This window comes from Rhinatrema bivittatum, chromosome 2, assembly GCF_901001135.1.
Source record: "Rhinatrema bivittatum chromosome 2, aRhiBiv1.1, whole genome shotgun sequence".
In the NCBI taxonomy this organism is placed as follows: Eukaryota; Metazoa; Chordata; class Amphibia; order Gymnophiona; family Rhinatrematidae; genus Rhinatrema; species Rhinatrema bivittatum.
Window position 1 is genome coordinate 174,602,619 of NC_042616.1, and position 11,851 is coordinate 174,614,469.

The 11,851-nt window shown below is 44.3% G+C and overlaps 1 protein-coding gene across 1 annotated transcript in view; it reads right to left on the reverse strand.

Moving 5' to 3' along the window:
- The window catches only part of BET1 (Bet1 golgi vesicular membrane trafficking protein), a 48,156-nt gene extending 39,468 nt beyond the window's left edge, over positions 1-8,688 (reverse strand). Inside the window, exon 1 of the mRNA XM_029588899.1 lies at positions 8,461-8,688. Within this exon, the coding sequence (XP_029444759.1) occupies positions 8,461-8,583 (123 nt within the window). The 5' untranslated portion in view covers positions 8,584-8,688. The remainder of the gene's footprint in view (positions 1-8,460) is intronic.
- Between the last annotated feature and the right edge of the window lie 3,163 nt (positions 8,689-11,851).

An 11,851-nucleotide genomic window follows, 5' to 3' on the forward strand; every position in this document is an offset into this window, starting at 1 on the left:
TTCAGGGTGGCAAGTGCCATCCCCAATTTATACATTGGATTGGGCAGAATTGAAACAAAACCCTGCTCGATCCGATCAACTGCATCACATCTAACTACACCTCCTCCCCCTCCCCAATAGGCAGCAGGAGTCATGTTTATCCAAACATCATCTCCTGCTGCTATGGAGCCAGTCTTACAGCTCTTACTGCGAGACCAGTTCTGTGGCAGCAGAAGATGACATTTGAATAAACACGACTCCTGCTGCTGCCCACCCCACAACTCAGCAGGCCGCCGTGGAGCCTGTCCCATGACGGCTAAAGAGAGAGAGAGATCAGACACCGTGACCGCCAATGGACCCCATTCTGCTGGCAGCTGAAGAAAAATCCCAGGCTCTATGAGTGTGAGTGTGTGAGGGTACAGGTGTATATGTGACCGCCTATGTGGATGACTAGGTGGGTGGGTGAGAGTCTGGGTGTGTATTTGTGGGCAGATGAGATCTGTGTGTGAGAGAAATTGTGTGTGGTTAGGGTTGGGTAGGTGAGAGCCAGTGTATGTATGAGTGACTGTGTTGTGTTTTTGACTGCCTGTGTGTGTGAATGACTACCAGGGTGATAGCTTGGGTGTATGCTTGTGGGTAAGAGGCTGTGTATGTGTGTGTGGGTGATAGCATGTGTGTGTGTGTATGTATGTATTTGGGTGGGTGGGTGGGTGTCTGCCTGGGTGGGTGTGTAAGTGAGAGGATAAAATCTGTACAGATCTCCATCCTCCAATCCACAACAATCTGAATGGCTGGAAATCAAACATGCCAGGTATGATGAGAGGGAGATTTTAAAATTCTTCTTCTGGTTTCTAGGGGTCTATAGCAGTCCGTCTTGTTCTTTTTTCAATAGGAGATGTATTGGTCTTCTAGGGCCTGTTGTAATATTTGCAGTGCTGCTCTTTTCTGGTAAGGGTTGTTGCTGTTGAGTCCTGGGAGTTAGTGTGGTGTTGAAACTGCTAATGTATCTGTTGGCAGGCTGCAATAGCTTTTATTGGAATTATGTACCAGTGAGTATTATCCAGAAATACTGTGAGTTACTAAGACAATATAGAACCCGTCTTTAGATGTGACTGTCTCTGATCTGACATCTGAAGAAGGGACTTATGCAGTTTTACAAGTTAAGTACATGTATTTTTTTTATTTTACATGTATTTTAGGCAGCCTGGCTTGTTTTGTTTTCTAAACAGGAGATATACTGCTGTTTTAGAGTCTCATATAACATTTGCAGTATTGCCTTTTCATAGGTAAGGTTGTAGTTTGAGTGCTGCCAGTTAGTGCTGGTTTTGGTATTGCAATTGTTTATTCATGGCTTTCTAAGGGCCAAACCCATGCCCCATTACATGTTACAACAGATCTAATGTCATAGGGGTTCCATGTGAGGGAGTGAGGTTGCTGTAGATTGGGGGGGGGGGGGCAGGGGGGACGAGACAGGCAGAGCAAGTGGGAGGGGAATGGGGACTGAGGGAGTGAGACTGAATCCCCTGCTATAACTGTCACTGCACGCCACTAAACTTTCACATTTTGTTATTTTTTTGTTTTGTGTGTCCCACCCAGCTCCCTGTCATTGTGGGCCCTTGACTGCTGTAGGATCTTGGCCCTTGAAATCTCAGCTCCCTCATCTGCTGCCACAAAAGAGCTGTACCTGAACAAGTGGCCTGGACGTCTGATCACTGTGGCATCTACCTGATCTGTACTGTCTGCTATCCTTCAAGCAAGATCTACAAAAAGTTCCTCTGGCTGCACTTCTGCCCGCCCTCCAGAAGGCTCTGGGGCTTTGACTCCCTGAGTTGCTTGATTAGCTTTTCCAGCTCTTCACCAAATAAGCAACCGTCAAATTTCAGTTTACTTAATTAGGCTGTAGAAGCCAAGTCCACTGACCAATTCCACAGCTACAACAGACCCCTGGCCATCACTATCATACCTACCTGTATGGATGATATTCTAATCAGGTCATACAAGGAATGCCACTTCTAACGCCAAGCATGCCGTTTCTCTGTTACTGATTTGAGATCCATCCATTTCAGTCCCTATTTGGGCTTGCTGGACCCAGTGCACTACTGCTCCTGCAACATACCCACCACAGGTGGCTGCTTGCAATGACAGACTGGCCCAACTCAAATGTCGTCCACTTCAGTAGTGATTGCTTCTATTCCGGGGGTATTTCAATGTTGAGCCTCCTACTGGGATTGCTGTTTTCCTTGCACCTGCAGTTACCGCAGCATCCACTTTTGGCATATGAAAATAGGCGCTCTTTGTCTGGTTGTTGTAGTGGGTACAGTTTTTACGCTGTCTTAATTCTCTATACTGAACCAGGTTTGTCCCATTCAGCGCCTATCATATCCTGTATTGCCATATGCATGGGGAATGGTATGGCTGGGTTTCTGATGCCTGCTAGGATTGAATCCACTTTGGGTATCTCTTCCTTCAGCTGCTCTTCTCCCAGCTTGAACCACCCGCAACCTTTGAGATTGAGTGTACTCAGCCACTCCTTTCTAAACAGTCTGACTGCTGACTCATTTCTATGCGAGGGTAACTTTCTTTCCTCCTTCTTCCTGCGCTGATAAAAAAAAAAAAAAAAGAAGTGCCTAATCTTCAGAAGTCACCTCCAGCCCCAGCTACAGCCTGGGCCTTTTGCCCACAGGGTCCCCTTACCTGGAAGGGGATCTGAAATCCTGGCTGACTATACCTGCCATCTAGTTTTCTCCCTTTCATTTGCCAATAGACCTTGTGTTATTACCATCCTAAATTCTGATAAACTCCAGGCTTTTAGTCTCCCTGAGGATCCAGTTCCTCCCTGTGCACAAGAAAATAGATGCTGCGGAAGGATGACGGGACCTCCCCATAACTGAATTCCCCGAAGCTAGTAGCACCGGTAACGAGGCTATAATGCTTGCACACTGTTCCAACAGGGCCACATGGTGGGCTCCTCCTGCCACTGCAGCTAACCTCTTCTCCATCTCCCTCCTGCTCTGCTCCTCTGCTGCCCCATCAAAGCTTTTACAGAAAGAGACTGCAACACTCAGTAAATACTGTACTCTGCACTGCCCCCACTTTCCATACCTGTACCTTGATGGGGAGAAGGGGGTGGGGGGGGGGGATGCCAGAGGCACTGACAACAAGCCTAGTTGCTACTGCTGGTTGAAAGGCCTCTCTTGACCCTTGGAACTACCAGCTTTACAAACTTTACTTGTAGTTCATGAAGAGTATCTTTTCTCAGTGCAGGAAATGCAGGCTCCTTAGAGATCTGAATGTCCTGGAGAAGGAAGATCAGTCACCCCAGACTGTCTTCCACTTCCCCACCAACTCAGCCCTGGCTACCACTGGTACCCAGCTAAATAACCACTTTTTTTTAGGGTGCTTTTAAATCTTAAGCCTGATGATCTGCCTTCAACCTCTAACTAATTTTAACCATTGTCTTACTATATGCAACTCCCCAAGTCTCTTGACCTATGTGTTTGTCTTGATTAGATTGCAAGCTCTATTGAGCAGGGACTATCTCTTGTGTGTTTGTACAGTGCTATGTTTGTCAAGTAGTGCTATAGAAATGTAGTAGTAGTAGTAGTAGTAAACCTTAGATAAGGCTATTGCCCTTCCTTCCTGCTGGACCAGACTGCTCCTACCATCTGCTGGAGGCAGAGAACCACCGGAGCCTTTCCTGCTGTTCTAGGCTATATGGGAAAGAGGAATGTCAGGATAAATCTTGCCATCTACCTCCATCTGCTGGATGGGGGAGGAGGGAACAATTTCCACATGAATGTACTGGTCTGACAGGATGATGAGGAAGATGTTTCAGTGCTATCTGTTTTTTTTATATGTTTAATGATTTTAATGTTATTTGTATTGTATTGTTTTTTTAAATCAATCTTGTCTGTTTCATTGTACTCCATTGTCATTTTAGGCAGAATATAAGTTCTTTACGATAAGAACTCAAATATTAAAATGTAGATTTGATCCTGTTAATCTGTAACATATTATTCAAATCTGCTACTATACCTGAAGATTGGAGGGTAGCGAATGTAATGGCAATTTTTAAAAAGGGAATCTAGAGTGATCCAAAAAACATAGACCACTAAGCCTGATGTCAGTGCTGGGCAAAATGGTATAAACTGTAATTAAGACCAGACTTACTGGGCATATGTATAGGCATGGTTTAATGAGAAAAACGTCAATATGGTTTTAGCAAAAAGAAACCATGTCTGATAAATCTATAAGAATTCTTTGAAGGTGGAAATAAATATGTGGATGGAGGTAAGCAGGTCGGTAGAGCATACCTGGATTTTCAGAAAGCATTTGATAAAGTCCTACATGACAGACTCCTTAGAAAATTACAAAGTCATGGAATCAGAGTCAATCTCCTACTGTAGATTAACTGGTTAAAAGATAAGAACAGGTAAGTTTTAATAGAGAATTGGATCAGAGAAGAATGCTCAATGTGATTTACTTGGATTTTAATAAAGCTTTTGATAGGGTCCCACACAGTAGACTAGTGAACAAAATGAGAAGCTTGGGAGTGGGTTCCAAGGTAGTAGGATGGATTGCAAACTGGATGACTGACAGGAGACAGCATCTAATGGTAAATGGAACCTACTCTGAAGAAAGAATGGTGTTAAGTGGATCGGTTTTGGGACAGAATCTGTTCAATATCTTTGTGAGCGACCTAATACAAGGTAAAGTTTGTCTATTTGTGGATGATACTAAGATCTACAACAGAGTGGACACATCTGAAGTAGAGAGAATGAAAAGTGATTTAAGAAAGCTTCAAGAGTGGTCAAAGATTTGGCAGCAAGGATTTAATGATAAGAAGTACAGTCTCATGCATCTGGGGTATGGCAATCCAAGAGAGCTTTATGTGATGTTAGGTGAAAGACTAATGCACGGACTAGGAGAGGGCCCTTGGTGTGAATGTCTGATGATCTGAAGGCGGCGAAGCAATGTGACAAGGCGATAGCTAAAGCCAGAAGAATGCTGGGCTACATAGAAGAATAACCAGTAAGAAAAAAAAAAAAAGAGGTGATATGCTCTTGTGAAGTCTCACCTGGAGTACTGCATTCACTACCTGTTCTCAAAAGGATAGAGACAGGATAGAAGCATCCAAAGATGAGCAACCAAAATGGTGAGGGGTCAGCATTGGAAGACTTATGAGGAGTGGCTAAAGGATCTGAATATGTACACCCTGGAAGAAAGGAGGTGCAGGGGAGATATGATACAGAGCTTCAGATACCTAAAAGGTTTTAATGATGCACAATTGACAAACCTTTTCCATTGTAAAGAAATCAGTAGAACTAGGGGTCATGAAATGAAACTCCAGAGAGGAAGACTCGGAACCAATGTCAGGAAATATTTCTTCATGGAGAGGGTGTGGTGAATGCCTGGAATGCCCTTCTGGAAGAGGTGATGAAAACAAAAACAGTGAAGGAATTCAAAGGGGCATGGGATAAATACTGTGGCTCCCTATAGGTTAGAGCAGAGCTTTCCAAACTTTTCATGTTGGTGACACACTTTTTAGACAAACATAATTTCACGACACGGTAATTCAGTCTACTAGTAAACCAGAGGTTAAAGGTTAAACGAACGAAACATATTTCGACAATTTATGTATGTTTCCTTAAATATATACATAAATAAAATGTTTCACGACACAACCTATCTCATGAAAACCTTAAATTTATATTAAAAATATATATTCCAAGATTCATGTTATTGTTATAATTTATGAGAAACAATAATAAAACAAATTGTCTGTCCCCCACACCCTCATCTCTCTCCTCCCCCCAGCACATGTCTGGCCCCCACACACTCATATCTCTCCCCCTCAAGCACATGTCTGTCCCCCCAGCACGTTTGCCCCCCACTCACTCATCTCTCTCCCCCCAGCACATGTCTGGCCCCCACACTCATGTACCTCGTCTTTTTGATTGTTGCCAGTTAAGTGCTTCACTCCCTTCCATGATCACCAGACACTGCTGCTTGCAGTCAGTACTCCTCATGGCCAGGCCTCATCGGCAGCAGCCGCCAATGCAAGGATGGCTGGGCTCGTTCCACCCACCAAGCCCCCCAAAAAAACGCGATTGACAGCAAAAATCACCCAATAATAAGCAACCCATAAACTGAAAAAAAAAAGTGAATCTCTAGAAAAAAAAAAGCCCAAACTCGCATCAGAGTTGACCGGGCTTGCGCGACACACCTGCACACTGCAGGCGACACACTAACGTGTCCCGACACACAGTTTGGAAAGCTCTGGGTTAGAGGTTGGAAATAAAGAAAAGAGTGCATGGGGGTAACTTGCTGGTATGGAAGTTGCTACTCTTAACAAATAAGCCTCCATACTGTTAATGCAGCTCATTCATTGCTCTCTGCTTCAACAACAGTGAGAAAAGGGGAATTAGATTCAGACAGCAACCAACAAGGGCCCCGACGTTTAGTTTGGGGAACAAATAAATATGGAGGTAACTAGCTGATGTGGCACTTACTATTCTTAACCACTAAGCTTGATACTTTTGATGCAACTCCAATATTGCTCTCTGCTTTCTTAGAAATGGTGAAGGGAAATTGTATTCAAACAGCATCCAAGGGCCCTGATAAGCTTGGGGGTAACCTGCACGATGCGGCAGATGCTGGCAAGAGCTTGCAGGGCAGACTGAGTGGATCATTCGGACCTTTTCTGCCGTTGTTTCTGTTTCTATGTTATAGTTTTCCCAGCGGAGAGAGGTGAATAGTGGAGTGCCCCAGGGATCTGTACTGGCACCAGTGTTGTTTAACATTCATAAATGATCTAGAAAAAAGATCAATGAGTGAGGTGATCAAATTTGCTCAATGTACATCACCTTGTAAACAAAACATTTTTTTTAATTAGTGCAATATATACCATAAATAAACAAATATTCAATGTAGTTGAAACGAGAGCTAATTGTGACAAATTGCAAGAGGACATTTTGACACTGGAGAACAAAGCATGTAAATGACTTTTTTTCATTCAACAGATAATTAAGCTATGGAATGTGTTGCTAGTAAATATGATTAAGGCCAGTAGCATAAGTGAATTTAAACAGATCTGGGGGAGAGCACTGTGAAACAGACTTTCATATGGAGATTTGCTGGGTGTTACTAGGCAATCCAGACATGCCACTCTTGGACACAGAATGCTGAATCAATGGGCTATTAGTCTGACCTAGCATGGTTTTTCTTATGTTTTGTGCAGATCCTGTACCACGTCAGTAGTTTTTCTCTGGACAGCCTCTACTATCTCTATTGTTTCAGTGGTTCAGCCTCCAGAAATGGTCACAGTATTCCAGATGAAATCTTACCTATAATCTATATTATTTCCTGGTTATGTTTATGCCTCTATCTATGAACTCTTCCAATATCAATCCTCTGCCTTCACCAGGTCTTTCTCCTACTTAGTGCACATCAATATTTCACACTAAACTCAGACTGATCGCTCTTATTTCTGCACCACAAATGCATGAATCTGCACTTTCTTGCAATGAAATGTGAACTTTCTTAGACCAGGTCTCAGTCTCTGTTCCTTCACGGTGTCCATTCTGTTACAGGCAGCTGTCTAGCCACTTGATATACACATTTTGTGAAAAAATTACAGCAATAAATCACTGTAGTTTGAGGGTTTTTTTGACAGCCTTACTTACCCTTTGAGATATATAATTGTTCCTATTAAGTATTGCCTCCTTGAGACAGCGTTTTCACGAAATACGGCTTGTGTCAGGGCTAGGATTTGTTTCCCTATGCTATCAGCTGGCAACCTAGTTTGATGTAACTCCTATTTTAAAACTGAAATATCCATGCAGCCTCTTGAAGAAAGAAAGATACATTCACAGACTTCAGTATACTTTGGTGTTAAAACTTGGTTTGCAACACCTCAGTTAGTTGTCACTTCTGTTTTGTTTCTGGTGTGTAATCTGCTCCTACTATTTTTGCTTATAATAATTTAAAAAAAACGTACTTCTTTCTGCAAACAGTATTTTAGTCACTCATGCTATTCATTCTCTCCCCGCGCCTTCCTTCGCTTACTCACCGCTCCTAGTTTAAGGTGAATTCTCTATGGGGTGCATAACTCTGGGTTGCCCCAGAGAAAGGAGAGGAATCAGCTAATGAACCCCACCAGCAAATTCAAGAAAAGAACGAGGGTCAGTGAGAGCTGCTGCTTAGAGGACTCTGTGTGTGTGGCTGGGCGGGGGATGGGCGCGAAGTGACAGATTCAGAGATACAGGAGAGCAATGAGGGGAGGGGAGCAGAACGGCGAGCGAGAAGATGGAGATGGAGGAGATGCAATAGTGAGAGGATGAAACTATGATTACTAATTAACATGCTACAACCACACGGTGACCCAGAGCAGAGACGGACGACCCTCTTTGCTAAATAAAGCAGGTGAATGGCTGGCGCTGACTGCTTCCAGCACGGACACGCTCGGGGCTGGGTCCTCACCGATTTCAGCGCCTTGGCTTTCAGGCGCAGGCTCTCCGTCAGCCTCTCGTTCTCCTCCTCGTACACGCTGTAGCCGCCGTCCGTGGGCGCTTCCCGGCTCTTCATTCTCCCAGGCCGCTCCATGCTCTCCCCTCGGCGCTGCTTTCACGCTCGGCCGCCTAGAGCTCCTGGAGGTGACGTGTACAAAGAGCAGAGCGCCGGCGGAAGCAGACGAAAGCGAAAGCGCCGCCGGCTACGGCGCGCCGGGCGGGACACAGCGCTAGGGGGCGGGGCAAGGCGGGGCGGGGCTCCGTACGCGCCAGACAGTGAGAGGCGGGGCGGTGGAGGCCGAGCTGCTGAGCCCCGCTACCCCTTGCTGGGGTACAGGTCAGAGAACGAGGTTAGAAGAAGGCAGAGAGTACAGAAGTGAAAGAGCTCTCAGCATGGTTCAACGGGCAGGAAAGTTAAAACAACAGAACATTTACGGCCCTCGCTGCAGTTAATGTGTGCGAGGGAGGAAGAGTCAGTAGCTTATAGTCACTCACCTTGGGGTGATTTAATAAGGTGCGCTAAACTGCAAGCACATTTGTACTCAAACTGGAGTGAATTTTCAAAGAGGTTTTCGCATGAAAATCGCGTATTTACCATTCAAAAGCGTGTAGACACATATGTTGTTTTATAATTCCCGAGAATACACAGATATTTTCTGTTTTGCACTTGTATTCATTATCAAGATAAAAGAGGTGCTCTGGAGATGTTCCAGGTAGGGTAAGAAAAAGATTAATGAACTTCTTCATACACCTTCACACCTACTAAACGACTCAAGCCAGTAAAAGCAGATTTGGCTGTTGTCAGTAGTTTTGGGTGGGAGGTCTGGGAGAACTGGTGGGGGTTCAGGGTAAAGGGCTGACTCCAAGTATTTGCACATACTTTATAAAATACTTGCCTCTGTGTTTAATTCTGGGTGTTTATTCACTCATTGTCATAATTAATTTGCACTTAAATATTCATTGCAGGTAACCTGAAAATCTGAAGTTAGGTGTACCTTCAGGAGAGGGTTGGGAAACCCCGCTAACTTACATTTAGCTTACTGTTTTGGGAACTAATTCTATTTTTTTTTTTGGCACTTAAGCAAAACAAATTTTGTCTTGATATTCAGCATAAATTTTTTATAAACAGCATTTGCATGAATAAATGCTAAATAGCACAGGTCCTGATGCAGACCACTGGGGCTTTCCACTAATGACCTTTTTCCATTCAGAAAATTGACCATTTAGTCCTACCCTCTTTTTCCCATCTTTATCCAGTTACCAATCCACAATAGGACACTGTCTCCAATCCCATCCCCTTTCAGTTTCCTAAGGAGGCTCTTACAAGGGTCTTTTGTCAAATAACTTCTGAAAATCCAAAATACACTATATCAACTGGCTCAACTTTATTTGCTTATTCATCTATACTCTCAAAAAATTCCACATTCATAAATGATATGGAGAAAATAACAAAGAGTGAGGTGACCAACTTTTCAGATGGTACAGAATTGTTTTGAATTGCTAAAATGGTAGTGAATTGTGAAGAACTGCAATAGAACTTTGTGAGACTAGGAGAATGAGTTTCTAAATGGCAGATGTAATGTGAAGTGCAAAATAAGGTACGTAGGGCTAAATAATCCCAACTACAAGTTCACAATGCTGGGTTTTGTGTTAGGATTAACCACCAGGAAAAGGACCTTGGACAATGTTTTGAAATCTTCAGTTCAGTGTGCAGCAGTGAATATTAGGAATTATTTGGAAAGTATTAAAGAACAAAACTCAGACTATCATAATGTTTTTCTATAGACACATGGTGCGATCGCATCTTGATGTTTGTGTGCAGTTCTGATCACCCAGGTGCAAACAAAAGCAAACGTGAGAGCGTTCCTAGGCCTCACAGGGTATTACAAAAGATTCATCCCCAATTTCTTGGAGAAGGAGGAACCTCTCACAAGGCTGTTGTTGAAGAAAGCACCAGAGAAAGTCCATTAGTCAACAGAAGCAGAGGAGGCCTCCAGGCTCTGAAAGAGGTGTTATGCTCCGTACCGGTCTTGAAAAGTCTGGACTTCACCGAACCCTTCACAGTACAGACCAATGCCTCAGAATTAGGCTTGGGAGCAGTCTTAGTCCAAGAGAAGAATGGGCCAAGAACATTCTAGGCATACATTAGCTGGAAGCTGATGCCACGGGAGAGGAATTATTCAGCAGTTAAGAAGGAGGCCTTGACAGTCAAGTGGGCCTTAGATGCCTTGTGGTGTTACCTGATGGGTCAGCAGTTCACACTCCGGACCACCAATTGCTCCTATGGATAAATAGAAATAAGAAGTTCAAAGTGAGGGTGATGAAATGGTTCCTGGCCCTACACCCCTTCAACTATAATATACGACATGGGGCAGGAAAGGAAGATATCAATGCGAATATCCTATCCAGAGTGGTGTCCTTGGTACAGGCAAGCACTCATCCGAATAAGGATGAGCTGAGGGGGAGGGTATGTGAGGGAGTGTACAGGAAACGCCTTAAAACCACCTTAAGGGACCGGCCACAGCTATCCAGCCCAGTCCTTAAGGATCAGCCCCGTATGTGATTTTGGGTGAAAGGAGGCTCCCTTCACCATACTATAAGGCACCAGGGCCCCAAAGGGTTAGAAGGGCCCCAGGGAGCAGGCAGGAATCCAGTTTATGCTGTGTGTAATATCTGTGTGCTACCAGTTCTGCAAGGTGAGCTGCATTTGTTTTCTGTTTTGTTTTCTTACTGTAAATAAATTTGCACCTAAGGAAACAGCCGGAGTGTGCCTCCTTATTCCCCCTGATTGTTTCCTAAGCCACAACTGGCCACATTACCACGGAATGATTGTGAAGGGTACATAATGAGTTTAATTATCAAAATCTTGGTGGAGGGGCTATGGCCCTTAAAATTAAATTGGAATGGGATGGGGAGTGCAAAGTTGAAGGATCTGGGAATGTGGCTCCTAAAACCGTCCTGGAGGACCCCTAACCAGTCAGGATTTCAGGATACTGCAATAAATAAATTTGTGTGGGACAAGAGTTGAGACTGCCAGAAGGCCTGCAGGTGAATGATGGCTTACAGGCCCCACTGTGACTTATTTCAAGTTTTGTAGCTATTGACTCTGCTGCTGCACAAATATTTTACAGCATTACAGCCTCAGGATCATAGGAGGGAGAAGTGAGAAAGAAAGGGGAGAAGGGATACGGCTGTCACTGGGCAAAGGGTTAACGGGAGAACCAGAGAAGGGGCTACTGCTGGGCAGGAGGTTGGGGGGGGGGGGGGTGGGATAGAGGGGACTGCTGCTGGAGGGCAGGGGATTGTGGTGGAGAAAGGGGGCTTCTATTGCTGTGCAAGTGGTTGGGGAGAGAGAAAGAGGC